Here is a 27,955-nt window from a genome sequence, read left to right as displayed (position 1 = left end):
AAAGTAATGCTAACCTAACCTTGTCAGATGGTAATCACTGCAATTGCGGTAGCGGGAGATGCGATAGCTTCTATACCTAATCTATCTAGCTAAAGAAAAAGACCGATCATCATCAGCTAGCTGTGATCTGTACATGACACCAGCTATACAATCCATATCTAACCGGAAAGAAATCTACCCACCCAACGCCAACGCCAACACAATGCCAGAGCAATATTTAAGGATTAAGAAGACAAGCGTCTCATCAACCCCTCCCTCATCCTAACATTCACCACCCCACCAACCCCATACGCAGGAACAATCTTCCCCATCCGCGCAAAACAACTCGCCACATAATCCCTCCTAATCCTGCCCACTCTCTCCCTCCACCCCAGCCCCCCAGCAGGCTGCCGGTTATACAAATCCAACCCCAGCAAATGCATCGGCGTGCTGACGAACTGCATCAAAGCCGGGCACGCAAACTGCGCCAGCGCAGATTTCCCCCTGCCGTAGCCACAATCCTATCGGGGATACTCGGCGCAAGCAGCGCAGGCACATTAAACGACGCGAAGATGGTGATGCTATCCCGGAGGCAGAAGAGGGCGTAGCTTATTCTTGGGACCTTCAAGGCTGACGTGCTGGATGGGTGGCATGTCACACCTGTACTTGCACTACTGCTGGGAGAAGACTGGGGGCTGGTGGCGGCCCCAAAGATCCTCGCAAACCTCGCATCCTTGTAAACACAAATCCCCATATTCACAGCCGTAGTCGTCAAGAACTTGACCGTTCCCGGGAAAACTGTCTCAAAGGGTCGATCGCGCAGCGTCGACGTAAGCGTATCAATAGCGTTGGCAGTGAGGTACGTCGATGTGTAGAGGGTATAGATCAGTAGAAACGGGACGCTTGTGAAGAACGCCGCGGGGCGGGTGAGCATCGAGCGGAAGCAGGAGGTGAGGGTGTTGCGGATGGGGAGGCCCTTGGCGGCTTTCTCGATGATTGCCCTGATCATCAGTATGGTTGGTTAGTAGGACTTCAGTGCGCAAGGGGGCAAGGGATGGGGATATACCGATCGATGACGGTGATGACGGGGCAGGTTAGTGCTCCTGCTGTCATTGCGCTGGCGATGTCTACACCGAGGCGCATGCCTAGTTTGTCTGTGTTCCATTTCGATGTGGATGAAGCTGCAGCTGTCGGTGCCGTTGAGGCCTTCAATGGCCGTTCTGCGGCTGGACCTGGTATGGTGACAGGGCCATCTGGGGTGAGGGCATTCCGTGGCATAATCTGCTGAATTCGGTCGATTGTAGAGTAAACAACGAGGGCGTCGGCACTAACAGGTCTGTAACGGATGACGGTTGCGCAGATGATAAAGATTTGCAGTAATCAATTACAAACAGCCATGCCTCTAATACTCATTATCGCCAGCGATTCATCCTGACCAATCTGGGGAAAACAATTACGCTGGTGACTCTGACTGCATTCACGGACGAGAATGCCCCGGGGCCGATACGACTCGGCGAGCCTCCGATGCCGGCTGCCTCTGCCGCAATCCAGTAGTCCCAGTCACATCAGTCAAGACTCATTTTCAAGAACACCTAGGTCTACAATCTACAATGCATACGGCACTTAGAATTTAACCAGATTTATGTTCTGTATAACCGAGATATATTTTGTAAACCTCAACGCCACTGATATCGCCCCGAAATTGAACATGAGACCGTACCCGCTATTTTGCATAACATCACGCCGAGTTAGTTGATTCACTGGGTACGTTCGCTTCGAATCCATCTAGAGTAATGTTGACTGCACCGGCTTGAACGAGCTATTTCACCCGTAATTAGTATTGAAAAAGCGCAAGAAAAGCGCAGAAAAGTGCAAGACACTTACCGCCCGCCGCAAATCGTCAATGAGGTCGTCTACATCCTCAATACCAACACACAGCCGGATCAAATCCTCCGGCATTGCGCGCTCCTGTCGCGTCTTCGCGTCAATACTGGCATGGCTCATACGGCAGGGCATGCTGATCAGACTGTTGACACAGCCGAAGCTGACACTGATGGCCCACAGCTTGGCGCTTTCGACGATGCGCTCGCTGACGCCAACATCGCCAGTCTCAAACGACAGCACAGCTCCGGCGCCCCGCGCCATGGAGTGGTGCAGCTCGTACTGCGGGTGAGACCGCAGCCCCGGGTATCGGACCTTGAACCCATGGGATTCGAGAAACTCGGCAATGCGCTGCGCGTTGGATTGCTGCTGGTCCATCCGCACCTTGAGCGTCTTGACACCACGCATCAAGAGCCACGAGTCAAAGGGAGACAGGCCGCATCCCGACGCGTTGATGGGGAAGTACAGCCGCTCCCCAAGAGCAAGGTCGTTCACGGCAATCACACCGGCCATGAGATCGTGATGGCCAGACAGGTACTTGGTTCCACTTTCATAAACAATATCCGCACCGAGCTCGAGAGGGTTCAATAGCAGCGGAGACATCATCGTGTTGTCTACCGCCACCAAGCAACTCGGGTTGATCTCGTGCGCCGCCGTGGCGATCTGAGGGATATCGACGATCTTGATGAGGGGATTGGTTGGCGTCTCGAGCAAGACCATGGCCGTCTTCGGAGTCAAGACCTCGCGAACCTTCTCCGGCTGCGTCGTATCGACATGGTGAACGATGATGCCGCCGTTGGTCGACAGATATTTCAAAAGACGATGCGTTCCGCCGTAGAGGTCGTCACCCGTCACCACCTCGTCACCGGGACGAAGCAGACGGGAGATCACATCCAAAGCAGCCATACCGGAAGAAACAACTAGCGCGCGCTGCGCGGACATGATCTTGGCGAGGTGTCGTTCGAGGTGAGTTCTGGTGGGATTTCCGGAGCGAGTGTAGTCATATTCTCCGCCGCCACCGCCCGAGGTCTGCTTAAACGTGGCGCTCTGCTTCAATCAGTATACTCTCGCCGAATGGTTGCCTCGCATCGAAGACATACCTGGTAAATGGGAACGCTGCTGGCATTGTACTGGTCATTGCTGTCGGTATATACAAGTTCTGTGGCAATTGCATATCGCTTGCCTGTCCGAGGACTCGACGGAGCAGGAGACGGTGGGAGATTGTGTCCGTCAAGGTCGACGTGAGGGAATGCCTTCTTCATAGCATCGGTGACTGCAGGCACAGCAGCACCAGAACCCGAGGCCGACATCGCTTGCGGGGCGGGAAAGTAGCGGGGAAAGCAAGGAGCGTAGATTGATCGGTCAGGTTGAAACACTCAAACCATAGGAAACAACTGAGAGTCTACGATTGATATAACAATCACACGATCAAAGATCAAAGAACAAGGGATAAAAAAGAATGGATGGAAAAGGAGGGAGAACGACGACTGGAAACTTAGACTGGGGATCTCCAGAAGAGTCAGACGAGCGGATTGTTGCTTGCCGTAGCGGGAAAGGACGCTTCGGCGCCGCTGCCCTGTGATTGGCTGCCGTCCGCTGTTCGCGATTTCGTCATCCGCTATTCCGTTCAGGGCTTAGCGTGCTGACTCATGATTACTGCCTGAGGCACGAGTGATTTTTTCCATATTAGCATTCAAAGCCATCGGTCATTCGATATAGCCATTAAATAGGCATCGGCACGTGCGAGTATATACATGTATCGACTCCGGATAATGCATCCTCCCCATTGTACTCCTTCCTTATACCGTTTCAACCTGGCTCGTTGCAGTCGGTCTGCATACAGTCCCATCAGAACACAGGAAATACGTCAAATAGGCATAATATGGCCCTGCAAGAGAACTAGAGTAAAAATCATAAAGTCACGCAGACGCAAAAGGCTGCAGCCAGAGAATCGATGTTATACACGTCGCAAAATCAGGACATCGTCGCCAATGGGAGATCAGCGCTGTCATGTTGCCATTTCTCCAAAGCTCCCATTGATGCCGAAGAATTGGAACCTAAGAACAGCCAGGGTCAGTAATGTCATCTCAGGCATCTTTGATAGAACATACCAGTCTTCGACGTTCAGCGTCGTGGGAGCCGTTGGTCCACTTCGTGAACTGCTACTCCAGTTGTCATCCTGGCTAGTATTGTCTATTCCAGTGGCATTCAACGCCGCCTCTAAGCCTTGCATGGGCCATCCATGCTGATTTTCCAATCCAAACATTTGCTGTGGCTGGCCACCTTGCAAGCCCATTCCCGGTGGCAGGCCCGACATCAGCTCCGGACTGGAAAGATTACGTCCCGGTATCTGTGGCGTTTGGTTCACAACCATGTGACGTTGCTGCATACCCTGTGACTGTAATTGCGATTGCATCTGTAGTTGTGGGTCGACAGTATGGTTTTGCGGAGACGCCAACTCGGGGAATATGCCTGTGCCATCAGGGAACAACTGGTCTGGCTGGAAGTTCTCCCAGAGAGACGGAGAGAGATTGGGCGAAGTACGTGTGACAAGGAAAAGGTCTGGAGGTGTTGCAGGTAGCGAGAAGTGACCATTGAAGGGAGTTGTCGGTCGAGTATTGCTTCGCGAATTGCCTGGCATTGTATTTTGAGGGCCAGTAGGGGACCCTTGCGGCACGCTGATCCCAGGAGGTTGTCCCAATTCTCTGGATGGGGTGACGGCAGGTGTTTGTGGTCGAGATCGTTCGTATGAAACCGGAGGTGTAGGACCCCCGTTTGGCAAACCAAGATCCATGTCGTCGAATTTCCGCTTCGGCGGATCCGGTTTCTTCGCAGGAGGCTGTTGCGTTTGCGTCTCGGGCCGTACCCTCTGATGCCTCTTTCCAGCAGCTTTTTGAAGACGTTCTTCGAGAACTTTGTTGCCCAAGATCGACTCGAACAGCGTGTGAACCATCTTTGCCACCAGCCAAACCTTGGACACGTCTTTCAAGGCTTGCATGCAAATGTTGATTCTTTCCTGGCACGTCGCCACAATAGACGGTACTGATGACCGCATTTGGTAGACATGCATAATCAACGCCGAGAACAGGCTGTAGACTCTGTTGGACGTTAGCAGGAGGCAGTAAAAAATCACTAAAAGGAGACCAACATGAACGCAGGAGCATATCGGATTTCTTTATGTGTCTGTAGACTTTCGACGATAGAGGTAATCATCCCTGCAGCTTGGAAGGCAATAGTACGAGACGGATACGCCATCTCCTCTACACGGTAGCTATTTGGCGCCGACGAAGCAGGGGGCATGTGTGCTCGATGCAGGAGACACAGGGTGGTACTTTGTTCATTAGCCATGACCTACTGAAGATGAGATACGCTTTTGCACTCACTAGTAGTTCGCATGAAGAAGAGCTGCCAAGAAGTGATGCCGGGACTTTTGCCAGCATACCTCCTTGGGGCAATTCTGAAGCCAGTCTGCCAGGGCCATATCTGAATGCGTCAAGTCCATGGCGTTCATCCTCCGAGATTTGGAGGCCACAGAGTATTGCTGGGATAGCACCAGTCCCATGATTTCGCACAGCTTGACATATTGAAGGAAGAACTGTACGTGTACAGGGTCTGGGGGGTACTCGGCGACGCTGTCGATCTCGTCCTCAATGAAATCGTCCTCGGTCAACATGCCCACGTCTGAGTCGTCGGTGTTGATTCCGATAGGCCGACCGAGGGCAACTGCTACGGATCTGTCCCTGGTGAAGAGAGTCCACCAGATACGCTTCCATAATCTCTTGTCTGGCTTGCTGAGTTGAGATGTTTCCACACTGCGATCGTAAGTCACTGAGCTGAAGATACTATAGGGAAAGAAGGCTATACCTTCGGTGCATGCCGGAGCCTTGTGCGACGACCATAGCAACTCTCGTCCAGTAGAAGACATTCTTTGTCACGTCTGTAGCAGTTAGAACAGTCCGACTCTCAGGCAAAGCAAATAAACAAACCTTCGGGACCTTCCCAGTACCAGCCTAGGAGAACAAGGGCCTGGACAATCGTGACGCGGTCGTCTTCGTAATTAGCATCATAAAGTGCTTTCGCCCGTTTATAGAATGTCATTGCAGCGGGGTGGTGGAGCCGTTCGCATCCATAAGTTGGGGATTCGTGCAAACTCTCGAGCCAGCGAGAAGGATGGCCTGTAGTAGAAGCAAAGAAGGTGGATTCTTCGGATCGCGATATTGTCGCATAAAACGGCTGCGATTGACAATGGGGACGATAGGTGCGACCCATTTGAAATAAGCTTCGACAAGCTCGTCACAGAGGGGTTTGGGAGGGAGAAGGAAAGCGCCACGCTGATGGAGAATGTCGAGTTCGAGGTTGTCGAGGTCCGTCAACCGAGCACGCGATCCTCTGATGTTAGGCGGAAGAGGATAGTGCACCACGTCAGTTGTGCCATGACGATCCTGAACCAGGAGCGACAGATTTGATGACTCTCCGAGATAGGCGACTCTGCCTGCTTCCTTTATCGGTGCCCGAGCGAACTTGGGCTTCATAAATTGGGCGTAAGCGTTGTTGTGGGACGCTTGCTGAGCTTCCTGTTGCTCGGTGAGGGTGGTCACTGGCATCCCATCGACGGCCATCCGGTTCTTGCGATACCCGAAAGCATCCTTGCCATCCGGGCCGCCGTCACTTGGCGACTCCTCCTGCTTGTCCTGGTCGTCTTCGTTGCGCTCATCAGTCCTAGCAGAAGACACCGGAGGTCAGTTGTCGAGAGCTATGGCTGGTAGACCGGGTGACTCTACATACCCGCTGTTTGTATCCTTCGACTTGGTCTGGTTCTTCTTGCGCTTCGGCGTAGGGATCTTGCACTCGATGGAAAAAGCCACACAGTTGGTGCAAGGCACACCTAAACTGGCAGCATCGCAACGGACCTGCTCGAGGAGGTTCATGGTCAGCAACGTCCTTTTGCTAAACTCGGCAATGACAGCAGAGTGCAAACTCACCTTTCGCGCATGGCAGGTCTATAGCACCCATGAGAAAAGTAATAGTTAGCAAAATAACTCATCGTGGTATGATTGTGGTGTGGAATGGGGTGATCGTGGTGAGCTCGATATAGTGACGATAGCTGCGATGGGCCGAGGTGCCGAGGCACCCGCGCAGGTCGCGTTGACCTTGCAGGAACTCATAACGAGAGAACGTACCTCACAAGCACGCGACGCACGTTGTCTGTTTTAAAAGATAAGATAAAGCCAATTAGCATCGATAGAACTTCTTTTTAAACCCGAACTGCACAATCTACAAAGCTTTCTACCCCATGATTGTCGACTGGACTGAATTTTCTTCGTGCGACCGTCCGGGACAACAGCCCCGCGACAAGTAGCAGAAGCATCAACCCACCACCACAGCAAAAGGAAATATCAACACACACCTTCTGAAACTCATGTGTCCGTTTGGTCCACCGCGAACAGTGATGCCTGAAGTACCCGTTGAGCCCGCGGTGCTGGGAGCAGGGCTAGGTCGTGAGGGTGTAGATTCGGGGCGATTCTCTGCTGTTGTGCTCATGGCCAGGTATCCATCCAAGAAACTTGCGACCGGGGAGCGTTTCAAGCGGAGACGGCGATAATAAAAAGGAACAGAGCGCGACGAAGGTGGGTAGCGGTAGATCTAGGAAATAGACGAAAATAAGGTCGTCAAAGGGGAGTACGGGGAATTGAGATGAACGAGTTTCCTCGTCTTTCCGTCTCTGTAGAGCGCGCTGCGTATTGGCGAATCGTGATAGGGACAAGAATAAGCCACGGAACAGGTAAAGTGAGAGCGAAAGCAGACGAACGAGAAAGGCGTCAGAGGAACAAGCGCCACCGAATTAGTAGCAGCTAGATCGTCTAGTAGAGTCTTGAGATAGATGCGATGAATGAATGGGACACGAAGCCTGTGCGGGTGGGCAGTCTTACCCTTACTGGTCCGTGGTCACAGGGGGTTGTCGCTGCTCTTCCTTTGGTGGATTTCGAGAGATGCGGTGGAGAGGGGAGGGAAAAAGGCCCTGGGCGGATCTACTACTAGTACTACGGACTAAGGATCCAGACTTGAAATGTACCAAACCAGAACATGGAGGGAAGAATTAATCGTCAGCTATATACGAATATGGAGAAAGTCACGCACTCCCTCATAGTTCTCGTACTTACTACTCCGTACTCCAGTCCGAATAAGCAACATGGCCATACGGAGATGAAGCGCAGGAAGAAAAGGGACGAGGGAAGTGGCAAAATGGCAGTCCCAGTTCCCCCATACCTAGTCTACAAAATGCAGCCAAGCTCACAGGTTGCAATATTACCAATTCGATGACTACCGTATCTCTCCAAGAGTCTGAACTTCCAGGATCCGAAAGAGCAGGGCACATTGTAAGCTAAGCCTCGAGCTTTGTCGAGAGACGAGGATTTATTGGACGAGCCGTTACTACCTATTAGTATTTGCTGCCTTATTGCTGGCTGGACCACTGAGAAGTACCTCTTTATCAACAGACAACTATGTCCATGACTGAGAGTTCACTTGAAATATGGTTTATAAGCTCGCTGAAGTGCATATTGTCACACTGCATGAGCACTCAACATGAATCTCGAACTTCCTTTTCTAAAGTGCTTAAATTTGAGGCTTGCAGTGATCTTCTCATATGGAACGCCGAACATGGTTTCAGACCCCATAATTGTACGGAGTAATCAATCTCACCGGAATAATCATCCACCAGAATAGTACCTTTATGTCTTAGGTCTACTTGAATATAATTCCTTGATGCTGCCTCTTATATTTCAGGCAGTCTCTGCGCACTTCCTAAGCTAGAAGATAATCAGAAAATGATCCTCAGAAATGGCCCTAACCCTGATGCTATTCTGATTTACCACACCAGTAAAGCTTCTTTATTGCACTCCACTGTGGAGTCCTTAGGAACCACATCCAGTTCCCATAGTATGGCACCATTTGTGCATCTATTTACTGCATAGATAGAACTTCATATTCAAGTATCCATTTTCCGGTACAAACACTGCCAACTAAACAATAAACTCTCAGATGGAAGATATCTCTGCAAGACTTGACATTTTCCACAGTAGGCCGTGGACTCGAGATTTGACCCAAGGGGCATGAACCAACTAGTAGTACTCCGTATCTGCTAGATAATAGACTAGGCACTTGAAGTGAAACAAGAGGATCATGAATCATGATGATCATTCAGCTTTCTGCCGGGAGTTATATTCCTTGATATATTGGGTCTAGCCGACACCAGAACTGTGAAGCCTCAAGGTCCCCATCGCAATGCCTCCGTCTGATCACTCTCAACAATGATTGAGCTTGCACCTTGCACCCGGACCTCAACAACCTTAGATAATGCGGACTCCAGATTTGATCTCTTCTAGTAATACTGCAGGACATGCGAGCTTACATTCCCCCATCCTCCGGCTCCCGTCACCACCTATCTACTTTCCCCCTACAAATACCTACCCATCAAGCAGTCCGTGCTCCAGTCACAGAAATCAAATAATATCACCACGCGGAACGATACGGAATCCTGCAGTGCATCTCGGACTCTACGTAGGTTACTAGGAAGACAGGAAAAAGAAAGCATCATGCGACCCAGCCAACTCCCTGCATCATCCCAACCCCGTAAACTGCGGCATTTACACCTGTCATCCACCCAGGAACAGAACCCATCCAACCAAGACAAGACCCGCAGAGTCAGACCCTCCGATGAATCATAAAACCCCAAGGTAAGCTGCAAGGTCCATCCACCATCCCGCATCTCCCCGGTTTTAATTCCCGCATCTCGTCATCAATGCCAACGCCAATGCCATCAGATCCGGCTCCGGCGAGTGGGAAAGCATCGCAAGAAGCGTAAGGTAAGGTACTTCGGATGGTGCCTGGTTCTTCCCCGCAATTCCGCCATGGGATGGGCTGCCTTAGGCTGGAAATGGTTCGGGCTGATGCGCGAGGATGCGGGTCTAGTTTCCTGGGATCCAATAGTGGTGAACTTAGTGGTGAACTTAGTTCGGGTTGGCTTGTGATGCCTCGGCTTAACTGATGCCATACTCCGTAGTATTCTGGGGTAAAGTGATTGTGGCTTCAGAGCTCTGGTCTGAGATGAGTGGTAAGATTCGCGCAGGAAGTAGTAGATCAATGTGATGAGCAAGCGTAGCTACAGTTTGTTTACTGTGCTGCATCATACAGTGATAGGACGAGGAGAAGAGTATATCCCAAGTAATTAGCTTAAGTATGGCGTCCTGCCAACAATCTATAAATAAATAACATTTACATGAATCATAAGGAGCCGCCATTCTGGCGAGCCGTTTCACTTCCTTCTAGACCCTCCGCCTTCTTGCCGTTCGCCGCATCTTCAGGGCCAGACTGCGAAACTGCGACATCGCTCCCCGCAGTGCCGTCAACGGCTTTGGTGATAGTGGCCCCGATCGCCTTAGCGGTCGGTCCGAAGTCCACGCCGCTGATAAACACCTCGCTAAGAAACTCAAGTCCCGCAACAAAAGTGCACAGAAAGCTAGCAATCAAAAAGTGGCTGATGGTGGTACCAATATCCAGCCAGGACCCCTCATCCCGCACCATATAGAAGAAATTGAGAGTCATGACGTCCGAGACGGACATGACAACCATGAACAGAGCGCTGGGCGCAACCTCCAGCCGGCGGTTGAGGATACCCAGATTAGCGCTGATGATGGCAAAAGGGATGAGCACTTTCAGGATGAGCAGAGCGCTTTGACTAAACGGACTGAAAACAGGTATGAGACGGAAGACGCTCTCCAGCGAAAATGATGAGACTGATGCGATGTTGCCTGTGCTGAAAAAGGCGGATTGGAGAAGGAAGAAGAAAAACAACGCCACGCGCGTGTCTGCCAGGCCTAGCCTGCGGTAGCGGTATTCCTGCCCATCGACTACCGCTGTAGCATTCAAGCCTGGCTTCTTTGGAACCGTATTGCTTCCACCATAGTTCGCCGAGGACCTAGCAGTGTATACGTATATGGCATGCTCCAAACGCACCCAGGTGACTAGTGTCATGCAGAACACAAAGTAGAAAAGTCCCTCATACGAAATGGTGAGGATGATAAAGGTGGGTGAGAATGTGAGAAAAAGTACCATCAGGCGGTGCAAGTAGTGGCTGTTAGGATATAGCTGATGGGACAATGGCAGCACAAGCGAGGCAACTAGAATCGTGTTAGCAAGGTTTGAGTAGGGCTGCAGAGCGAGAGTCGAGTCAAGCCAGTTCCTCGCAATACTTACCCAAAACGAACCAGCCAACTACTTGGTTACCAAATGGAAGACCTTGCTTGGCCTGCAAAGACGAAACACTGGATCTGGTGACTATCATAGCAAGCAAAACCATGCCAACCTACTTATGTTAGCAAATTAATCTCAAAAGTGCTGAGGCAGGAACACAGCCGCCCGTCACATAGTCTTGGAGACCGCAAGAGAAGATGAGAAGGACGAAAAATCGTACCTGCATGCCCATAATGACTCGCGACCCCAACCTAGAGATAGCCCCTGGCGAATGTCCTGAAGATTTACTATGTCTCAAGATGGTGTCCTCGAACAGTAGATAGAGCAACCCGGTGAAGAACATCAGCAGTGCACCATAAGTTCTGCACAAACGATCGTTAGAACATCATCCTAAATTAGCCTCGACAATCAGGGACATCATACATGGTGTTAATGTTTTCTACTTTGATTACAGGAAGCAAAGTAAAAGTACTCATGAGAGAACATCCGGCGGCCCATGTAGCGGACAGAACCGTATTCTGTCTCACAAAGTCGATGCCGTATAAAATAGGCCAGAATGACCCGAGAATGAAACAAACCGTGAATATCTCGCGGTGGAAGTAGGATTGGACCTATTGTCTCATCAGCTTGTGTCCAATATGTCAAATGTATTGCAACATACAAGAGCTTCCAAAACTGCAACAAAGGCTATCAATTGAAATCCGAATGCGATGTAGCCACCGAAAGAACGAACATGTCCCAAAAGGATCTCGCGACCAGCGATCAATGCCTTCCTTCGTGCAAAGACCTCTTCCCAGAAAAAGATCGGAAAAGCTCCGTAGACATAGTATCGCCACGAAGATTTTTGATATGAGAGAACCGAAAAGAGTGCAGCAAGAATAGACGTGAAGAAAATAGTACTGCCCATGGTCCGATTTGAATCCGAGGTACCGTGCAAAACATGCAGATCAATAACTGTCGTCAGTGCATACGCAATCCAGCCTAGGTATCCAAAGGTGATGATGGTTCGGAGGAAGAGCCAGTCATATGTTTGCAGATAGCGTAGCCCCTCTAGCGCAGTAGCGAATAGAGCGCCAGACCTCTTGATGGATTCATCATAACTGCCATTGGCAAAGAGTGCCTGGATCTCAGCAATATGCTCCTCCACTGAGTTCTTGCCATGATCTGCCAATGGCTCGAACGGCTTGTAACGTAGCAATGCGGCTCTCTTTTGCTGCTCCTTCACACGATACATCTCCAAGACCTCCTGCGTGTTCGCCAACACAGCGAGCGCCTTCTCCTTCGGGCTAGCCTCAATGTACTCAAGCGGCAACTGGCCGACAGAGTTCACAGGGAAATCCAAGCCAGCAAGATACGCCATGAGAGCAGCAACATCGGCCTGTGCAACATCATGGCGTTGAATGCCGTCAAGGCCCCAATCGGCAGAGAATCCATCTTCATGGCCAGTGACAGCCTTTCCCTCTGTGTACTTTGGACCAGCAACACCAGATCCCCAGGCGACCAGAGGTGTTCTAGTATTGTCAGGATGACCATCTCCATGGCTCCCCCAATCGCTCATACCATGGTCTGCGGTGAAGACAAAGGCTGTCCTGTCGTCACCGTAGAACTCTTCTATAAGAGTTGCTATCTCCTGCACCCCCTTGTCCACAACCTTGATGTTATGCAGGTATTCTTTGGAGTAAGGACGGTAGCCGTGGCCAGTGGTATCGAGTCCAAGAAGATGCAGGAAGAACACCACCTTATCCTGACGTAGCTTCGCATCCAATTCGGGATCGCTCTTTGCAGAGGCAAAAAGCTCCTTCACCTTATTGAAGACCCAGGTATCAAGTTGCGTTGCGTCCATGGTGAAGTCCTCTATCTCTTCTCCGTACATGTCGGCATCAACACGGCCCGGAACTGCGCCCTCCTTGAACATTGCGAGAATGTCCGGACTTCCCCAGCTCCAAGTATGCCGGCTTTGGTTGAAGACACTGTCAAAGTTGACCGGGTTCAATTTCCAGCCTGTTGTCACGGCCGAGACATCTTCATACAGACCGGCGATGAGTGCAACATGTCCAGGGCGAGACTCGGTGGGTACTCGGGTGTGGGAGACGCCAAAGGTTCCGTGGGAGAGTACGCGCGATCGAATAAAAGGAGCGAGGTAGATTGGATCGTTGTTTTCTGCATCTTCGCCATCTTCCGGAGAAGGGTCTGGAGCTGGCTGAAACGCCTTGTCGGCGCGCAAGCCATCGGCAACAAAGAGCACAAGACGACTGGCAGGCGTATTCGTTCCAGGTTCTCGCTCGACGCCAAACGATCTCATGCCGCTCACGATCGGACTGACAAAGTAAATGTCAAATATTGAATAAGCATATATAAGATGGAACACCACCGCCAGGGTGAGAAACCCAAAGCGGCCCAGACGCGCCATCTTGCCTTCACGGGCGATCCAGCTTCGGGGGGATAGCTGTAACAAAAGAGCGGACTTTATCTCCCAGCACGTAGTAAAGAAAACGAGATCAAACAGTTACAATGAAAAGAAAAGAATGGAAAGAGAATAGTGCTGACGAGCTGTCAAGCATCTGCGAAACATGGACCTGTCGCTTTTTTAATGACAGCTTTGGGGAACTTGGGGATGCCCCAGCCAATCGGGGTACCCAATACGGCATGCCGTGGTTACGGTGGCCCGCAGAGCCCACAACGCAGCCCCTGACAGACTATATGTGCATTCCTTTATTTGGAGAACTACTCTCTTGAGAATAAAGACTTCAGAGACTGCATTACAAGAGAGTATGATAATTTCAACGGGCTCTGGTCCCAATAGATTATAAACTGTCACTGAGGAATCCTACCATGATCCATCCAAGACACCTGAATTAGCTCCATATACCTATGCAACAGCCAAAGATGCCATGCCAAAGCCGAGAAATGCAAGAAGAAATATAACACGAAGAAAGAGCACTTAGTTGGTTGAATTGCGTCGCTTCGTAAGCGCATCGATGACCCGTGCGTAGAATTTCGATGCTTGCTGGCGGACAAAGGTGATATCAACTGTAAGATACTCGGGAAGAATCTCGACCAGTTCACGATCACGACTCTCATCCAACAATGGGACGTACTGAAATTCCGCCGTTTCGAAGTTGGTAGATGTTATTGTTGGGACAGCCAGTTTGAAGTGAAGAGCTGCCGAGTTGTCAGAAACACATCTTGGAATCCTCCCTTTTCGAAATGGGACTTACTTCCGTTGACGCCAGTCTGAAGGCAGTCATACAGGTGATCTGATTCTCTCTTCTTGACATCAAGAATGACAAGACCCGTGAGGTCGCTGTACAGCTCCTCCTTCAACTGCGCGAGATGAGCTGCTTGGGCTGCCTCAGCCTCAGCTGCGCGGTTTGCCCTGTTGTTTTTGATTGCGCTTCCAGGAACTTTTGCGGCAGCGGTTTCGAGACTGGCAGTAGTATTACGGGCAGCTGCCAGCTTGGTCTGTAAGGCTTTGACCTCTGACTGAGCCGCAGTCAGTTGGTTCTTGGCCTCTGCCGCTTGTGATTTCAATGCAGCGACTTCCGCATCCCTCTCCTTCAATTGTTTCTGGAGCGCTCGGCTTTGTTGGCCGAGCTTCTTCTGCGCTTCCAGCTCTGCCTTGAGAGAAGCAACCAAATTATTGGAAGCTAAAAATATCAGCGTTTGACGTGTGATCAAGCGCAAGACCTACATACCTGTTGTCACAGCTTCGCAATGTTGTCGAAGCTTATCCATATTGGCATTCGCCTCGACAATCCCTATCTCTCTGAGGTTACGGTAGCGATTCTCCAGCATGTCATATTTCTTAGTCAAATCACCAAGTCTACGCCTCAACTCCGGTTCACCAATTTTATCATCATCCGTAGAACCCCCCAGCTTCTTCTTGAGAGGAGAGCTTCCTGGTGCGGGCTGTGACGACCGCCTGCCTTTCATAGGCGATGCTGATGCTGATGCTGATCGAGGGCCCACGGGCTCTTCATGGAGAATAGACTCTTCAACAACCTCCATTTCCTCCTGCTCATTTTCTGCTGCGGCTCTGCTGGGTTCTGTCCAATGAATGCGTCGCGATTGTCTCTTTGGCTGCTCTAACTGCTCCTGGGGCTCTGCCGGCGGCTGTACTTGTCTCGTAGCCCTCGGTGTATACTCAAATTCACCATCGGTCTGTACCTGCTTTCCAGCACTGCCTTTTTTGCGTCCCCGTGTAGCTGCAGGTTTTGCCGATTTTGCCATTTGATTTGTCTTGGTAGCAACTGGAGCATCATCCAGCTCGTCGTTGGACGCCGCCAAACTCTCGGTTTCTTGGACTCCGACCTCATCCTTGATTTCCTCATTGCCACCCTTCCTCTCTGGACCCTCTTGAGTTGCGCCTTGCGCCGAGTTCCGGCTACCCTTTGGTCGTCCCCGTTTGGATGCTTTCTTCGGAGCACTATCAGGGGCTTGCGCTTGGGCCACCGTCGAATTACGCTTCGTTTCGGCTGGCGGCTTGCTTTCAACGGACTTGGATCGCGGCCTTCCTCTCGCTCTCTTGGCCGGGCGCTCGTTTTCGCGCTGTCCTGCATCATTGCCATTGACCGGTATGGCATCCGCACCATCCGAGCCGGCCTGAGCAGAAAGCCTGGCTGTCGCTTTTCGTTTCGGCATCTCAGATAATACGTATATTATATCTCTTAATCAAACAATGATAAAAATTTTGAATGGTTATACCGCACGCGACATCGCTATACATTCCGTCCGATGAGAACTTGCCGACGCAAACCAAAACATGGATCGCGTCCACCCACAGACTCACCGCCTTCCATGCCGCTCACCGCATTGCAATGACCACATGCAGATCGCAGGCATGTGACGTCCCGTCGGCAAAGCCACGATGTTCGCCGGCGCAGAGAGCAAGCGCCACAGCTGTCCATATCGCCGACAGCCGACGCTCCTGATCTCTCCAAGGTTGCTTCTAATCAACCGAAATATCACTCATCATAATCCCCGTTGCGGCACTCGGGCGACCGACTATCTTCGAGGTCATTAATTGGCCACTTGTTGCAGATTGCCTAACTGCCTGTTCGTCCTAACTCGGCCCCGCTATCATGGCTTCCGCGCGCGGTCCAAGATGGCAGCAGTTTTTGCAAGAGCTGGTGATGGTCGCTGGTACTGTGAGTGCTATGGCTCTCGGCCCATTTTAACGCGTTCTAATTAGTTTTGATAGTCGGCCTCCGCATACTTTCTCATTCGTTACCTTTTATCGCGCCTTGATTTCGACCCAGAGAGCCAGAAGAAAGAAGAGCAACGGCGCAAATCTGCCGCCATTCTGCGGAAGCTCGACGGTGGAGAGGAATCAGATGGCGACTCACCACGCAGAGGTGCTAAAAAGGCGCGCCGACAAAGGAGGGGAGATTTGGTCCTCAACCAGTACGAGCAAGCCATCGCTATGGATGTTGTAGCTCCCGATGACATTCATGTTTCATTCGAGGATATTGGAGGCCTGGACGACATTATCGAAGAGCTTAAGGAATCCGTCATCTATCCTCTGACCATGCCTCATCTCTACTCTTCCACGTCATCCCTTCTCAATGCGCCGTCGGGAGTATTACTTTATGGCCCGCCAGGGTGTGGAAAGACTATGCTCGCTAAAGCGCTGGCTCACGAGAGCGGCGCGTGCTTCATCAATTTACATATTTCCACCTTGACTGAGAAATGGTATGGTGATTCGAACAAGCTGGTCAATGCCGTTTTCTCGTTAGCGCGCAAGCTGCAGCCCTCGATCGTCTTCATTGATGAGATAGACGCAGTGCTCGGCACACGGCGGAGTGGTGAGCACGAGGCGAGTGGCATGGTCAAAGCTGAATTCATGACGCACTGGGATGGTCTGACGTCCGCAAATTCTCTGGGTGAACCGCAGCGGGTTGTTGTTCTCGGAGCCACAAATCGCATCCAGGATATCGATGAAGCGATCCTTAGGCGGATGCCTAAGAAGTTCCCCGTTACCCTTCCTCCGGCCGCACAGCGACTTCGAATTCTCAGTTTGATACTCAAAGACACCAAGGTCGACCGAGAAAACTTTGATGTTCATTACTTGGTCAAGGCAATGGCGGGGATGTCCGGCAGTGATATCAAGGAAGCTTGCCGGGATGCCGCCATGGTCCCTGTCCGAGAACTGATCCGACAAAAGAAAGCAGAAGGTCTTCAGATGACATCTGTAAATCCGACTGAAGTTCGCGGCCTTCGTACAGAGGACTTCTTCTCTCGAGCCGGAGGCGTCAGGGTCATCTCCCAACCCTCTCAGCCCCAGACACAACCTACCAGCAAAGCCAGTTCGGAGAAAGAGTGGAGCACAGCTGAATCAGATGCAGCATCTGAAGTCGAGGCACGACCCGCAGAGATGGCTGAGCCGCCTGAATAAACCAACTCTTTCAGCGATTTGGATGACTTGCTCGTCTAATGTCCTTGATACCAATGTATACAGCACCCCGGTTATGGCGTTGATTTTTGGTATAATACAGTTTCTTGCAGTCATATATTTCGCTGGTATCTTCCGGGACCTTTCCGTTGATGATTGCTCGCTTTGGCTACCTAATACTTGCGAAACAAGCTCTTTGCCATAAAAAATGGCATTTTTTATAGACTTTTGATAGCTGTTGTACGATGACCAAAAGACTCTCCCTCTCTCAAACTGAAGGATCCTAGAGATGTATAGAGACTGAAAATTCACTACATTGTAATGCGGCCAGGTCATACACTTTGTTCCACTACGAGACGAGCAGAACTACATGAGAATCAGAATAATGATGGACAGACTCTGATTCAAAATATCACTTCTTCCATTCTGATACTCATTTTGACGTGGATAGTGCTCGGAATGCCATAAACTATAGATAGATAACAGACATACGTATGTAGCGGGTACAGTGGCCACCGGAAGTACGGAGTAGCCCGATTCTTGGAGAGCGGCGGGAACAAGACACTTGCTTGCCGATCACAAGAACCTCAGCAATTACAAAGCTCCTCTCTGTTCAGTATTATTCTAACTATCTCCTTCCAGGTCTTTCAAGTGTTTGTGACCTTTTTCTCATTCAAGACCCCTACCCCGATTGACTGACACGGAACACTTGGCGCTCGTTGGGTCCAGTCCGTTCGTTTACACCATCCAGAACATTGCGGGTCGTCATCACAAGGAGTCCGCCAACTCTCTGCTGCATCCCGCGTCTCAACCCCCAGTTCTGGCCAGCTTTCTACACTTCCCCTGTTGCCTCACTCTGCGCGCCTGCATACTTCAATATCTATCTCGACGGGGAAAATCCCGTTTAGTATATCCGTGATCGCTCATCTTCCCCACCTGCCCCCTGGTCCTCTGATTGCGACGATACGGGGTGACTGGATGACGAATGGTCTATCCTAGGTAGAGAGACCTCCGATGGCAACACATGCCTTGGTGATCTCACGTGCTGAGTTAAGCTCCTAAGGAAGAGCTTGCTACATCCATCAAAGCGCGGATATCCATTGTCTTTCTGTTTCGCCGGGAATGAGTTCCAACAATGGCATTATTGACATTTTCAGTCCTGGGGCCGCCCGCAGTAGATCTACGTCCACTGTCCGACCACGCACCCGTCGGTTGATATCGGTCGATGATGTTACAGACGAGGACTATGGAAGACCAATGCAGTCCACCAGGCTTTCTACCACAACGCCTTCACGAGACTCCTCCGCTGTCCGTTCACGCGGTGCCACCCCATCACCCCACACATCCCGCGGGGCGTCACCCCTTCCGATGCGGCATCCTTCGCGCGCCACTGAATCACTCAACCGAGATAATCTCAATGGGTTCGGTGGTTCCCTAGGCGGGCACAGGCAGACAGGGAAGGCACAGGTCAAGTTCGCCGATTCTTCGCGGGCAGCGGTGGATTTTCTAGATTCTTCTTGGACTTCCTTACAAAGCCTGGCTTCATCTTTTCTGGGGAGCGATATTGCCAGACCCGCACCGAATGGGACGGCACGTACCCATGTGAGGAAGCCTTCGCGACCAGATCCGTACATGAGGAATACTCCAAAGACACCCTCGGCATGGGGTCCGTCGACGCCGTCCACATCGGAAATTGCAGCTGGAACAAAGGAAGAGAGACAGGCTATGGTACAGGCGAAGAAGCGGGAGGCTCTCCTACTAGCAGACATGGGTTCGGAGGCTAGTCGCGACACTCGGCACAAACGGCGAGATTCGAGTGATCAGACGGACCACTCAGCGATCGATGCAAGGCAGGACGAGGAGGCTTTAGCGTATATACACCACGTTCAGCCGAATGACAGCATCACCGGGGTTGCGATTAAGTATGGCTGTCAACCAGCGATTTTTCGAAAGGCCAATGGATTTTGGCCCACTGATAGTATTCAGAGCAGGAAGACCGTGCTTTTGCCGGTTGCCTCCTGTTCTGTGAAAGGACGGCCGATCCGCGCCGCGGCCGAAGTTGATCTTCTAGGCGGCGACACTTTCAACCGTGATTCTCTAGAGGATCTGACTGGAAGCTCGATAGCACCTGCACCAAGTTCAGACGCTAGGGCTTCCTCTGCCGAGGGAGGAGCATCGACAGAAGCGCCGCTTGAAGGGGAGGCAGATAGGATCTGGAAGCATCAGTCGTGGGTGCAGATCGATGGGTTTTCTGCGCCAGTAGAGATCGGCCGCGTTCCTCGCAAAGCATTGGGATTCTTCCCGCGTACACGACGAAAATCTCTATCTTACACAGACTCCGAACCTCGTTCGTCGATATCCGGCCGCGAGCGAACGGCAACTCTCACTTCAACTCTGCCTTCACCGACAGAGTCGCCATCGTCGCAAGCGTCCACTGCACAGAATCGAAGCACTACAGGCCCTTCGAGGGCGCGAGCCATGTCTAGTGCCAAGCCGAGACCGCACCACCAACGCCAACGTAGCAATATACAGCTCGTGGGAACAGGAGTCGGAACGCTCGATCGCAGTGCGATGGCTCCAGGGCCAGCTCTCGACGGATTGAGTAAATTTGTCGCGCAACATCTGCCAAATTTAGCTCCTGCACCTGCGCCCCCTGGCTTAGGAAGGACACCATCCGAGTATGCCGCGGCTACGGCTTCCACCGCTTCAACTAGCCTTGATAATATAGGGGGTGCCGTTGAAGGCTGGGTGAGAAAACTGACGACTCGAGCGAAAGCAGGTCTCAGCGACCTGCAACAGAGCGCTCAAGCGTATCAGGGCAATACCGGTGCGGGGACTAGCCGACGTGGCATGGGAGATTTGATCGAATTGAACGCTGGCTTGGAGTCAAGAGATCCATCTGGCCTTCTGCCGGAGAATTCAAGGAAACCGAACCTGAACCGATCAGGATCGAATCTGCACGACGCGTCCTCATTGAGAGGACGTTTCCCCAGTCCTTCATCATCCGGAACGAGCAGGACTCGCACGGGTGGATCAACCCTAGGCTATGGCGACCGAGTGAAGGATGATTGATCTCTTGCAGAATGTTCATAGTTGCTAGATCTCGAAATTCTGGCGTGTATCTTTCCTGGTCTCTGGCTCATCGCTCATCTAATTGGCCTTCTGCATTCTTTCTGCCACCCGGAGTACTCGTACAACCAGCATGGCGCCGCAGGACAGCACCTCTGATATACAGTGTGGTTTTGACTCCTGATAATATTGCTAGAGGGTGTTGGGATACCCGTTGACTCGTTCTTGCTTCGACCCGATGTATTTAGCTGAAGCAGCTCATACCCATTTTCAGATAGTTCATTTGAGATAGATTCATCAGCGTTCGCATACCATTTATTCTGCAGTATCAGATCTTTCTACAGGCTACGCCGATTCCTTAATGAATAACCTAGAGCTAAGAAGACAGACTGATTCCTCCCTGGCTTTTGCTCCATTGGTCTTCTCGCGGGTATGAGTGATACCCTTACAAGTTGACACCGCGGACGGCACCGAAGCTGTAATCAAACCTTGTGATGGGTCCTGCAGATCCACGCATCAAAGCTCTCTTGTTCTCTGATTAGCGTTGGGTAAATGCCGTAGACGGAGAAATTGATGTACAAGCCAGTTGACGCTAGCGAACGTCACGGCGTCTCTGCTCAAATACTTCCACCTATCGTCGGCGTCTCTCCAACATCAACAGATGAAAGTGCATCCACTTCCCCGGAATATACCCCATATCTGTCGACAAAGCACTAATGAAGATGCGGAGAATCTTCAACATGGGGACGGCATTTAACAGGCTGATTCCCACGGAGATGGCAACACAGGCACAGCACCGTCTCTGAGCGACAGAGACATGACCAACATGGCGCATCGAATCTCCTCTCTCGCCTGGCTGTGTCTCTTACTGGGCGTATTGAGCGTTGCTCTGCCTAGCTCGCAGACCCAAGGCGCCATCGCAGACCATCCGACGGCCACGGTGCGTGCAAGCCGGAGTGGTGGCTCAAAAACCGTCTTCGTAGGCCGTTCCCTACCAGAGTTCGACCAGGAACTGTTCCTGGGCATCAAGTACGCAGACCAGCCAGTTCGATTCACGCCGTCGAGCTTGAAAACATCCTACGCTGCCAACGACAGTAACTCGGGCTCCTATGACGCCTCTGAGACTGGTCTGGCTCTGCCCAAGGACACAGTGCTGTACAATGCCACCCAATACGGGTACGAATGTCCCGGCTACGGATCGGACGAAACGAAGCTGGTCAGCATGGGACTGATCACTCTCAATGAAGACTGCCTGAACCTTAATATCATTCGACCTACGCAGAAGCCGGACCCGGAGGAATTGCTTCCCGTGATGATATGGATTTTTGGAGGTGGATGGCAGCAGGGGGCTACTGCTGATCCGAGGTATGAGTTTATCCGCTGGTATTACTGTTACTGGACAGCCTGACGGGTATCCGTGGTAGATATAACATGAGCTATATTCTTCGTCAAGGAGCTCTGAATGACAAGCCGGTGCTTGGCGTCTCGATCAATTATCGGGTTGCTGCTTTTGGGTTCCTGGACTCTGAGGAAGTTAGGGTATGTATCTATGCAGATGGTCAAGGGCTATGCTGACGGTATAGGCTACTGGTAATAACAACCTGGGTCTACGGGATCAGCGGGTCGCCATGCGATGGGTCAAGGAGAATATCAAGGCGTTTGGCGGCGATCCTGACAGAGTTACAATCTGGGGAGAATCTGCGTGAGTGAAAAGCACCACTTCGATCCGTGCAATGCTGACTCGAGCAGAGGTGCCTACAGCGTTGGGGCCCATTTGGTTGCCAATGGTGGTGACAATGAGGGTTTATTCCGGGCCGGTACGTTCTCACTCTAGCATTACCGTCTGGAAGCTCACATGGTCGTAGCCATCATGGAATCTGGTAACGCTGTTGGACCCCCATGGAACGGCACGGACTGGCATCAGCCGATGTACGACCGCATCGTGAACAAGACTGGGTATTTCAATCGCGCCTTACAGTAGAGTCCACGCTAACATTTGTAGCTGCTCGACATCCTCGGATACACTCCAGTGTCTGCGAGAAGTCCCCTACACGTCCTTGTACGATGTGGCGAACGAGGGTCTGGAATGGTTCGCCGCCGTCGACGGGACCTTTATCAAAGAGTACCCTCAGATCAGTTACACTGAAGGCCGACTGGCAAAAGTTCCTATTCTCCTTGGATCCAACACAGACGAGGGAACCAGCTTCGGTACTACAGGGACAAACACCGACGAAGACTGCATTAATCAACTCATATGTGCGTTTTTTTGCTGCTTATAACCAAGACAATCACTGACAACAACAGCCTCGAAACGCTGGGTCCTCAACCGGGAAGAAGCCACGCGCCTTCTCACGTACTACCCCAACGACCCTGCCCTCGGATGTCCCTACGGCTGGGGCAACGTGACATGGCCGAAGCTGGGACTGATGTACAAACGTTACGAATCGATGGCAGGCGATCTGACCATGGCCGCACCAAGACGGCTGCTTGCGCAAACCATGGCCAAGTACACGAAACAGGTCTACTCTTATCGATGGGACGTGCCGGCCATGAACACAAGTAGCACCATTGGTGTCGGTCATTTCGCAGAGGTAGGACGGCACCACCTTGTTGACACCCATGGCTCACTTATGGTACAGATCCCTTTCGTCTTTGCGAATCCAGTCCAAAACATTACACCGCTGGGAACCGATCCCGCCCGTCTCGAACTGGGCAACATGGCCGCTCGAATGTGGACGTCCTTCGTGACGGACCTGAATCCCAATGGACATAGAGGTACGTTTCTGTCGTGGCTTGAATGAGAAAAGGCTGACAGGCATAGTACCGCAAATCCCGCAATGGCCCAAGTATACGCCAGGAAAGAAGGCGTCTAACTTTGTCTTCCGGTTGCCCATGAATGGAAGCTATGTGGAACGGGATGATTACCGCTTGGATGGCATGGATTATATCAATAGTATTGCAAGATAGTGATATAGGAGTCGACTTGGGATTAGGTCTACCCCGTATCTACCTATTAGGGCAGCTTGACAGAATTACAAGCGCAGACATAGAGGTCGAAGAAATTAGAGACAAAAATAATGGATTTCGTCAACTGGCCAGTACCCAGCCAACTGGTAGCCATTGGTAGTCAACTGGTGGTCAACTGGCAAGCCCACTCGCAAACCAGGTCACGTAGGGTTGATGAATGATGATCCAGTCAGTCAAAGTCCGTTCGTTCATGTAACTGCATCTATTCTATTGTCTATCAAACGGTCTATTCTGACATTCAGCGACAATACCGACTCAGAAATACGGCCCAGTCAAACCACGCCATCAGTGATCACTACCCCAGATCAACCCTAATCAAGACCATGGCCTCTAATCTTGAGAAGCTCGACCTCACTGTAATCCACACATCAGCATCAGCATCATCCCAAATCAATCCAACCCGATTCAGAACTCAAACTCACAAAACAAGCGAAGCATCCGGCGGAATCAGCCCCGGAAAGCCCCTAGCATACCCATTAGACTGCCCTACTCAGCTTCGACTCCCCCACTCAAACCGAGGACATGAACATGAACATGAAATGGTACATACTTCTCTCCATACCCATACTCGCTACCCCATATTAGCCAACGTCAACATCACAGACGCAAAAGCAGAAGCGGAAAGCCATACCCACTCATCGTCAGAATCGCCTTCTCCCCAAGACTCATCTGCGGAACGCCCTCGTCCCAGCCTGTAGCCTTTATGAGCACCCACCCGTATACCCGCCAATAGTAGAATGTGAAAAGAAGTGAAAGGACATACCCCGAAGAACATCACCCGCACCAATAGTCGCCTTCAGCGGGCCGCGTCTCTTCGAGCTATCAAATCTGATAGAGGATTAGCTAGCTTTCGCTTTCAACCAAGGTGTCCGTTTGCAGGGGTTTGCACACACTCCTTCCCTTTATGGTGGTCTGGGTTCGATTCATCGTATAGATAGCCGGTGTAGTTGAGCTCGACGGGGTCGCCGGGTTTGGGGTGGTCTTTGCCGTTGCCCGTTCGGAGGGTTTGCTTTTCGAGGCCCATTGTATGATTAGCACTAGGATGCGGGTTATTGTAGAAAAGGTTCTATATCTGATAGAGTAAAGGTTAGGAGAGTGGATGGTGCAGAAGGGGGGTGAGGAGGGACATTGAGGTCATATCTCGTGGGTTTGATGTAATCATTTCATAAAAGGGCCGATTGTTGGATCCGGAGGACAACGGTAAGAGGGGTGGTCTATTGTGGTAATGAATTATCTAGGCCAAAAATGCTTTACTGTCTGCGATAAGTGTTGGGTTGCAGCTGTGCATTGGTATGACATCTGCCGATCCAACGTCGTCTGAGTGCAGTCTGTCTAGCTAGACTGCCAGAAAGACATCTTCTTTAACTCATCAACATGGATCGATCGGATCTGTGTCCGCGGAAACCGCTCGTCCACCGCCGGCCCATCCCCCAGCTCGAGATAATGCAAAGTCGAGATACCAGCCTTGTCCATGAACGCCAGCACCCCGTGGAAATTGAAGCCGACCTGGTCCAGCCCGTGGCTATCATCCGAAAGGACAAACCGGCCTCCTCGCGCCAGGAATTCCTAGTCCAGTCAGTCACCATACCTACTACAGAAAACTGATAGCGAACTCACTCTGCAAATCTCCTCCTTGGGATAAGGCTCGCTCATGCCCTTGCGCAGCGCCGCCGAGTTCAGCTCCAGCATGCCCCCGTACCCAGCGATGAAGTCCAGGTTCCGCAGAATCCGCCCCCATACCCCAGGCCACTGCTTGAAGCTGCGCTCGGGATCATCGCTCTTCAATTTAATCAGATCAAAGTGCCCCACGACGAGCGGCTGCAGCTGCGTCAGCATATCCAGCTGCTCGTCGAAGTAGCGCTCGAACAGACGCTCGTCGGTGCCGCCGGCCAGCTCGCGAGCCTTTTCATACATGGGCCGGTCATAGTCGATCGGTACTGTCAGTGTATGATGCACGGATCCTACGAAGAACTCGAACGGAAGCCTCGAGAGACTCTGCTCGATCAGGGCCCGTGACTCGGGCCGAATCCAGTCAATCTCGAACCCAATGAGGATTTGGATCTGGTCTGCATATTTCTCGCGCAGCCGGACGGCCTCGGCGAAGTATGCGGCTTCGTTGGCGATCAGGGCGGCTTCCGTGTTGCCGGTTTCGATCTGATGAGTCAGTAGTGATTTGGGTTAAGTTAATCGTTACTTGGGGCGTACCTCTTCCGGGTAAAAGTCTTCTTTTGCTCGGGGCATGTGCTCGGTCAGACAGAAGACTTTGAACTTTTTTGAGATGGCCAATTGGATAATCTCCTCTAATGAGTCTTTGGCATGTCCGGGGCAGAACTGGCCCGAATGGCTGTGGTGTGAGAACGGCATGACTGCACGGGTCTGGAGAGCGAGCGTGTAATAGAAGGCAGTTCACTTAAGACGACGAAACGAAGATGTAGAAACGCAGTGCCTGAAGCAGTACGCTATAGATTAGAGGTGGGTTTAACTGATAGAAGTAGTATGCATGTGTCAGAACAAACAACCAATGTAACGCTGTTCTCAGACTGCGTGGGGGAGAAATGCCCCGCCCTGAGATACTCGAGCCAAGCTCCGAGGATATAAATATATTGATATCAAATTGATGCTAGGAAAGTATTTATTGGATCTGTCTTGACGGATCAACGATGCTTGATGCTCAAGGATAAACCTGAGGAAGGGCTGCAACAAGCCGAATGGAAAAAAGAGATGATACAATTCCGCTGACCCACTATCATCCATCCACCCTCAGACCTGGTACCTTTTTCGCAATAATCACAACATTGCGTTTGAGTACTCTCTTACTCTACGAGTATACTATGTATTAGAAGGCCAGTCATTGTGGACTTTGTGGTCGATATACCAGAAACCTCATTAGATAGGGAGATAGAAGTGATGCCATGTCATTCATCCAGGATACTTAAAAGTCACAAGATTCGTTCCACTGAACTCAGAGGGCAGTTGAACGTCTCGAGTACCCGACTTGGCTTGTGTCGCAGTCCCTCCTGCCAGTGGTCGCATAGCCTCAAACTCCTGTCACTCATCCTAGGGCAGTCCGATAGTATTGTGCCTGGACGCATGGACGTGTTGACCAGAGTCGTTCTTATTCATCGCAGTTCTCAGCAGGGGGCAAGAGAGCAAGAGAATCTCGCGCACGCCGAGGGGCAGACCGGTGCAAATCCCAGATTTGTTGCAACCGAGTCCGACTGTGAGGACTTTATTGCAGGCCCTCTTGAGCATAATGATGCGGAAGATCATATCCACCGTATTGCACCTCCAGTCGTTCTCACCTAGAACCCTTGCAGAAAGAAGATCTGCCACTCGGTGAGGTGAGCACTCTGCCTACGTAGTTAGGCCCTTGCAAGAGGTGAGCATTTTTCCCACTGGTTATAAGATAGTTGAGATTGGGTGGCCTCCCACCACCACTCTAGTCGAAACACTCGCTGCTGGTAGACGGTCCGCATGTCCTCATCGACGTAGACTTCTTTGACCGCATTTCAAACTGCATGTGCTTGCGTATGCAGCAGGGTAATCAGGATCGTTGATCCCCACGGGCTGGTCTGGAGGAAACCTCGACAATCCCCGAACCACGCGCCGGACAGCAGCAGACGGGCCCTCGTGTTCCTCGCATGAGACCCAGAGATGTCCATCTCGTCCGGATGACAGCCTATCCTTAAGCATCGTTCCATCCGAAAAGAACCAGATATCAATAACCTTCAACCAGACAGACCTCAGCCAGCCGCAAGCACAGTAGCAACCACATAATCCCCGTCATGCGAAATAGACAGCTTGCCTACTCTACCTACACCACCTTTCCCACCACCCAAAGGATCCAAGTACACAATCTCCGGTCTACCCTTATCAGCCTCACCCACCCTAACAATAACATCCTTCCATCCGAGGGACGCCGCGCCGGCGGGAGCAGCTTTACGGGCTGCCTCTTTTGCAGCGAAGCGGCCTGCCAGCCAGCGCGCCATGTCTGGTGTTATTGCTTCGGGGTTGGGCTTTTCTGCGCCGGATAATGGTGGTGGGAGGGAGAATCTCGTGCGGAAGTCTTGCTGCTCCTGTTCATGGAGGATCCGCCGGGTGAAGCGGTGGAGGTAGTCGGGACGGTTGATGAGGCGGAGAATTCGGGGGAGATGAACGATGTCCGTCCCTATATTGAGGGAGTATGGGAAGGGAATTAGTCTCATAGGTGGTCTTCGATATCGTAGAGTTGGGCGTTGACCTCTGTGGAACGGGTTTGGAGACGCTGTCTGTATTTTGAGATCATGTGACTGAGGTTAGAGGTTAGAGGTTGGAAGCAAAAGTGAAACCGAGAATGATAATCATGGTACTAGAAAA

General features: G+C 51.5%; 11 protein-coding genes across 11 annotated transcripts; 3 read left to right on the top strand and 8 right to left on the bottom strand.

Annotated features, from left to right (window-relative positions):
- Nucleotides 1-19: 19 nt before the first annotated feature.
- P174DRAFT_443211 (uncharacterized protein) lies at nucleotides 20-1,434 on the bottom strand. Its single transcript, XM_024827763.1, has 3 exons — nucleotides 1,046-1,434; nucleotides 497-980; nucleotides 20-461 (listed from the first exon to the last, which is right to left on the bottom strand). The coding sequence occupies exons 1-3, from the start codon at nucleotides 1,090-1,092 to the stop codon at nucleotides 225-227; spliced, it is 768 nt and encodes a 255-aa protein (XP_024681923.1). The 5' UTR covers nucleotides 1,093-1,434; the 3' UTR covers nucleotides 20-224.
- A 257-nt stretch (nucleotides 1,435-1,691) lies between these two features.
- Nucleotides 1,692-3,210, bottom strand: P174DRAFT_392228 (cystathionine beta-lyase STR3). The gene is made up of 2 exons (XM_024823547.1): nucleotides 2,961-3,210; nucleotides 1,692-2,907 (listed from the first exon to the last, which is right to left on the bottom strand). Exons 1-2 carry the CDS (start codon nucleotides 3,168-3,170, stop codon nucleotides 1,804-1,806), a joined length of 1,314 nt encoding a protein of 437 aa, XP_024681922.1. The 5' UTR covers nucleotides 3,171-3,210; the 3' UTR covers nucleotides 1,692-1,803.
- A 341-nt stretch (nucleotides 3,211-3,551) lies between these two features.
- On the bottom strand, nucleotides 3,552-7,900 carry farA (CeGAL family transcription factor). The gene is made up of 11 exons (XM_024827762.1): nucleotides 7,268-7,900; nucleotides 7,041-7,065; nucleotides 6,843-6,860; nucleotides 6,646-6,770; nucleotides 6,012-6,579; nucleotides 5,847-5,886; nucleotides 5,725-5,797; nucleotides 5,244-5,672; nucleotides 5,009-5,191; nucleotides 3,972-4,958; nucleotides 3,552-3,917 (listed from the first exon to the last, which is right to left on the bottom strand). The coding sequence occupies exons 1-11, from the start codon at nucleotides 7,399-7,401 to the stop codon at nucleotides 3,869-3,871; spliced, it is 2,631 nt and encodes an 876-aa protein (XP_024681921.1). The 5' UTR covers nucleotides 7,402-7,900; the 3' UTR covers nucleotides 3,552-3,868.
- A 2,237-nt stretch (nucleotides 7,901-10,137) lies between these two features.
- P174DRAFT_443207 (mannose-ethanolamine phosphotransferase MCD4) lies at nucleotides 10,138-13,682 on the bottom strand. Its single transcript, XM_024827761.1, has 5 exons — nucleotides 11,774-13,682; nucleotides 11,536-11,723; nucleotides 11,333-11,474; nucleotides 11,116-11,224; nucleotides 10,138-11,039 (listed from the first exon to the last, which is right to left on the bottom strand). The coding sequence occupies exons 1-5, from the start codon at nucleotides 13,520-13,522 to the stop codon at nucleotides 10,144-10,146; spliced, it is 3,084 nt and encodes a 1,027-aa protein (XP_024681920.1). The 5' UTR covers nucleotides 13,523-13,682; the 3' UTR covers nucleotides 10,138-10,143.
- A 204-nt stretch (nucleotides 13,683-13,886) lies between these two features.
- Nucleotides 13,887-15,873, bottom strand: P174DRAFT_409522 (putative chromosome segregation protein (Pcs1)). Its single transcript, XM_024824210.1, has 3 exons — nucleotides 14,808-15,873; nucleotides 14,331-14,759; nucleotides 13,887-14,274 (listed from the first exon to the last, which is right to left on the bottom strand). Exons 1-3 carry the CDS (start codon nucleotides 15,751-15,753, stop codon nucleotides 14,054-14,056), a joined length of 1,596 nt encoding a protein of 531 aa, XP_024681919.1. The 5' UTR covers nucleotides 15,754-15,873; the 3' UTR covers nucleotides 13,887-14,053.
- Nucleotides 15,874-16,193: 320 nt separating this feature from the next.
- On the top strand, nucleotides 16,194-17,830 carry P174DRAFT_392218 (protein-degrading AAA family ATPase MSP1; the record flags this gene model as incomplete). Its single annotated transcript, XM_024823546.1, has 2 exons — nucleotides 16,194-16,259; nucleotides 16,313-17,830. The coding sequence occupies 2 exons, from the start codon at nucleotides 16,194-16,196 to the stop codon at nucleotides 17,504-17,506; spliced, it is 1,260 nt and encodes a 419-aa protein (XP_024681918.1). The 3' UTR covers nucleotides 17,507-17,830.
- A 584-nt stretch (nucleotides 17,831-18,414) lies between these two features.
- Nucleotides 18,415-20,612, top strand: P174DRAFT_229293 (putative LysM domain protein). Its single transcript, XM_024821402.1, has one exon. It carries the CDS (start codon nucleotides 18,626-18,628, stop codon nucleotides 20,573-20,575), a length of 1,950 nt encoding a protein of 649 aa, XP_024681917.1. The 5' UTR covers nucleotides 18,415-18,625; the 3' UTR covers nucleotides 20,576-20,612.
- A 606-nt stretch (nucleotides 20,613-21,218) lies between these two features.
- P174DRAFT_505310 (putative triacylglycerol lipase (LipA)) lies at nucleotides 21,219-23,539 on the top strand (the record flags this gene model as incomplete). Its single annotated transcript, XM_024831255.1, has 9 exons — nucleotides 21,219-21,937; nucleotides 21,976-22,111; nucleotides 22,156-22,274; nucleotides 22,322-22,389; nucleotides 22,438-22,528; nucleotides 22,575-22,828; nucleotides 22,877-23,163; nucleotides 23,212-23,347; nucleotides 23,388-23,539. The coding sequence occupies exons 1-9, from the start codon at nucleotides 21,390-21,392 to the stop codon at nucleotides 23,537-23,539; spliced, it is 1,791 nt and encodes a 596-aa protein (XP_024681916.1). The 5' UTR covers nucleotides 21,219-21,389.
- A 371-nt stretch (nucleotides 23,540-23,910) lies between these two features.
- P174DRAFT_505309 (FKBP-type peptidyl-prolyl cis-trans isomerase) lies at nucleotides 23,911-24,648 on the bottom strand (the record flags this gene model as incomplete). The annotated part of the gene is made up of 6 exons (XM_024831254.1): nucleotides 24,493-24,648; nucleotides 24,363-24,427; nucleotides 24,231-24,291; nucleotides 24,150-24,170; nucleotides 24,022-24,063; nucleotides 23,911-23,953 (listed from the first exon to the last, which is right to left on the bottom strand). Exons 1-6 carry the CDS (start codon nucleotides 24,621-24,623, stop codon nucleotides 23,911-23,913), a joined length of 363 nt encoding a protein of 120 aa, XP_024681915.1. The 5' UTR covers nucleotides 24,624-24,648.
- A 138-nt stretch (nucleotides 24,649-24,786) lies between these two features.
- Nucleotides 24,787-26,254, bottom strand: P174DRAFT_452523 (histidinol-phosphatase). The gene is made up of 3 exons (XM_024829090.1): nucleotides 25,805-26,254; nucleotides 25,217-25,753; nucleotides 24,787-25,165 (listed from the first exon to the last, which is right to left on the bottom strand). The coding sequence occupies exons 1-3, from the start codon at nucleotides 25,961-25,963 to the stop codon at nucleotides 24,932-24,934; spliced, it is 930 nt and encodes a 309-aa protein (XP_024681914.1). The 5' UTR covers nucleotides 25,964-26,254; the 3' UTR covers nucleotides 24,787-24,931.
- Nucleotides 26,255-27,342: 1,088 nt separating this feature from the next.
- Nucleotides 27,343-27,804, bottom strand: P174DRAFT_371998 (mitochondrial phosphopantetheinyl transferase B; the record flags this gene model as incomplete). The annotated part of the gene is made up of 1 exon (XM_024822408.1): nucleotides 27,343-27,804. The coding sequence occupies one exon, from the start codon at nucleotides 27,802-27,804 to the stop codon at nucleotides 27,343-27,345; it is 462 nt and encodes a 153-aa protein (XP_024681913.1).
- Between the last annotated feature and the right edge of the window lie 151 nt (nucleotides 27,805-27,955).

The sequence above is a fragment of the Aspergillus novofumigatus genome, assembly GCF_002847465.1.
Source record: "Aspergillus novofumigatus IBT 16806 chromosome Unknown P174scaffold_5, whole genome shotgun sequence".
NCBI lineage: Eukaryota > Fungi > Ascomycota > Eurotiomycetes > Eurotiales > Aspergillaceae > Aspergillus > Aspergillus novofumigatus.
This window is presented reverse-complemented; position numbering and strand designations above follow the sequence as displayed.

Bases quoted from the DNA above. Each gene is read 5' to 3' on its own strand.
- P174DRAFT_443211 (XM_024827763.1), bottom strand. From the start codon at position 1,092: ATGACAGCAGGAGCACTAACCTGCCCCGTCATCACCGTCATCGATCG. The intron at 981-1,045 runs GTATATCCCCAT...ACTGATGATCAG, and splicing joins GTCATCACCGTCATCGATCG to GGCAATCATCGAGAAAGCCG. The intron at 462-496 runs GTGGCTACGGCA...GCGCTGGCGCAG, and splicing joins CGAGTATCCCCGATAGGATT to TTTGCGTGCCCGGCTTTGAT.
- P174DRAFT_392228 (XM_024823547.1), bottom strand. From the start codon at position 3,170: ATGTCGGCCTCGGGTTCTGGTGCTGCTGTGCCTGCAGTCACCGATGCT. The intron at 2,908-2,960 runs GTATGTCTTCGA...TGATTGAAGCAG, and splicing joins GCAGCGTTCCCATTTACCAG to AGCGCCACGTTTAAGCAGAC.
- farA (XM_024827762.1), bottom strand. From the start codon at position 7,401: ATGAGCACAACAGCAGAGAATCGCCCCGAATCTACACCCTCACGACCT. The intron at 5,673-5,724 runs GTATAGCCTTCT...TTACGATCGCAG, and splicing joins GGCTCCGGCATGCACCGAAG to TGTGGAAACATCTCAACTCA. The intron at 3,918-3,971 runs GTATGTTCTATC...GGCTGTTCTTAG, and splicing joins ACGCTGAACGTCGAAGACTG to GTTCCAATTCTTCGGCATCA.
- P174DRAFT_443207 (XM_024827761.1), bottom strand. From the start codon at position 13,522: ATGGCGCGTCTGGGCCGCTTTGGGTTTCTCACCCTGGCGGTGGTGTTC. The intron at 11,724-11,773 runs GTATGTTGCAAT...ATGAGACAATAG, and splicing joins TTGCAGTTTTGGAAGCTCTT to GTCCAATCCTACTTCCACCG. The intron at 11,475-11,535 runs GTATGATGTCCC...TCGTTTGTGCAG, and splicing joins GTAGAAAACATTAACACCAT to AACTTATGGTGCACTGCTGA.
- P174DRAFT_409522 (XM_024824210.1), bottom strand. From the start codon at position 15,753: ATGCCGAAACGAAAAGCGACAGCCAGGCTTTCTGCTCAGGCCGGCTCG. The intron at 14,760-14,807 runs GTATGTAGGTCT...TGATATTTTTAG, and splicing joins TTGCGAAGCTGTGACAACAG to CTTCCAATAATTTGGTTGCT. The intron at 14,275-14,330 runs GTAAGTCCCATT...ACAACTCGGCAG, and splicing joins TCAGACTGGCGTCAACGGAA to CTCTTCACTTCAAACTGGCT.
- P174DRAFT_229293 (XM_024821402.1), top strand. From the start codon at position 18,626: ATGAGTTCCAACAATGGCATTATTGACATTTTCAGTCCTGGGGCCGCC.
- P174DRAFT_452523 (XM_024829090.1), bottom strand. From the start codon at position 25,963: ATGCCGTTCTCACACCACAGCCATTCGGGCCAGTTCTGCCCCGGACAT. The intron at 25,754-25,804 runs GTACGCCCCAAG...CTGACTCATCAG, and splicing joins AAGACTTTTACCCGGAAGAG to ATCGAAACCGGCAACACGGA. The intron at 25,166-25,216 runs GTGAGTTCGCTA...TGACTGGACTAG, and splicing joins CCAAGGAGGAGATTTGCAGA to GAATTCCTGGCGCGAGGAGG.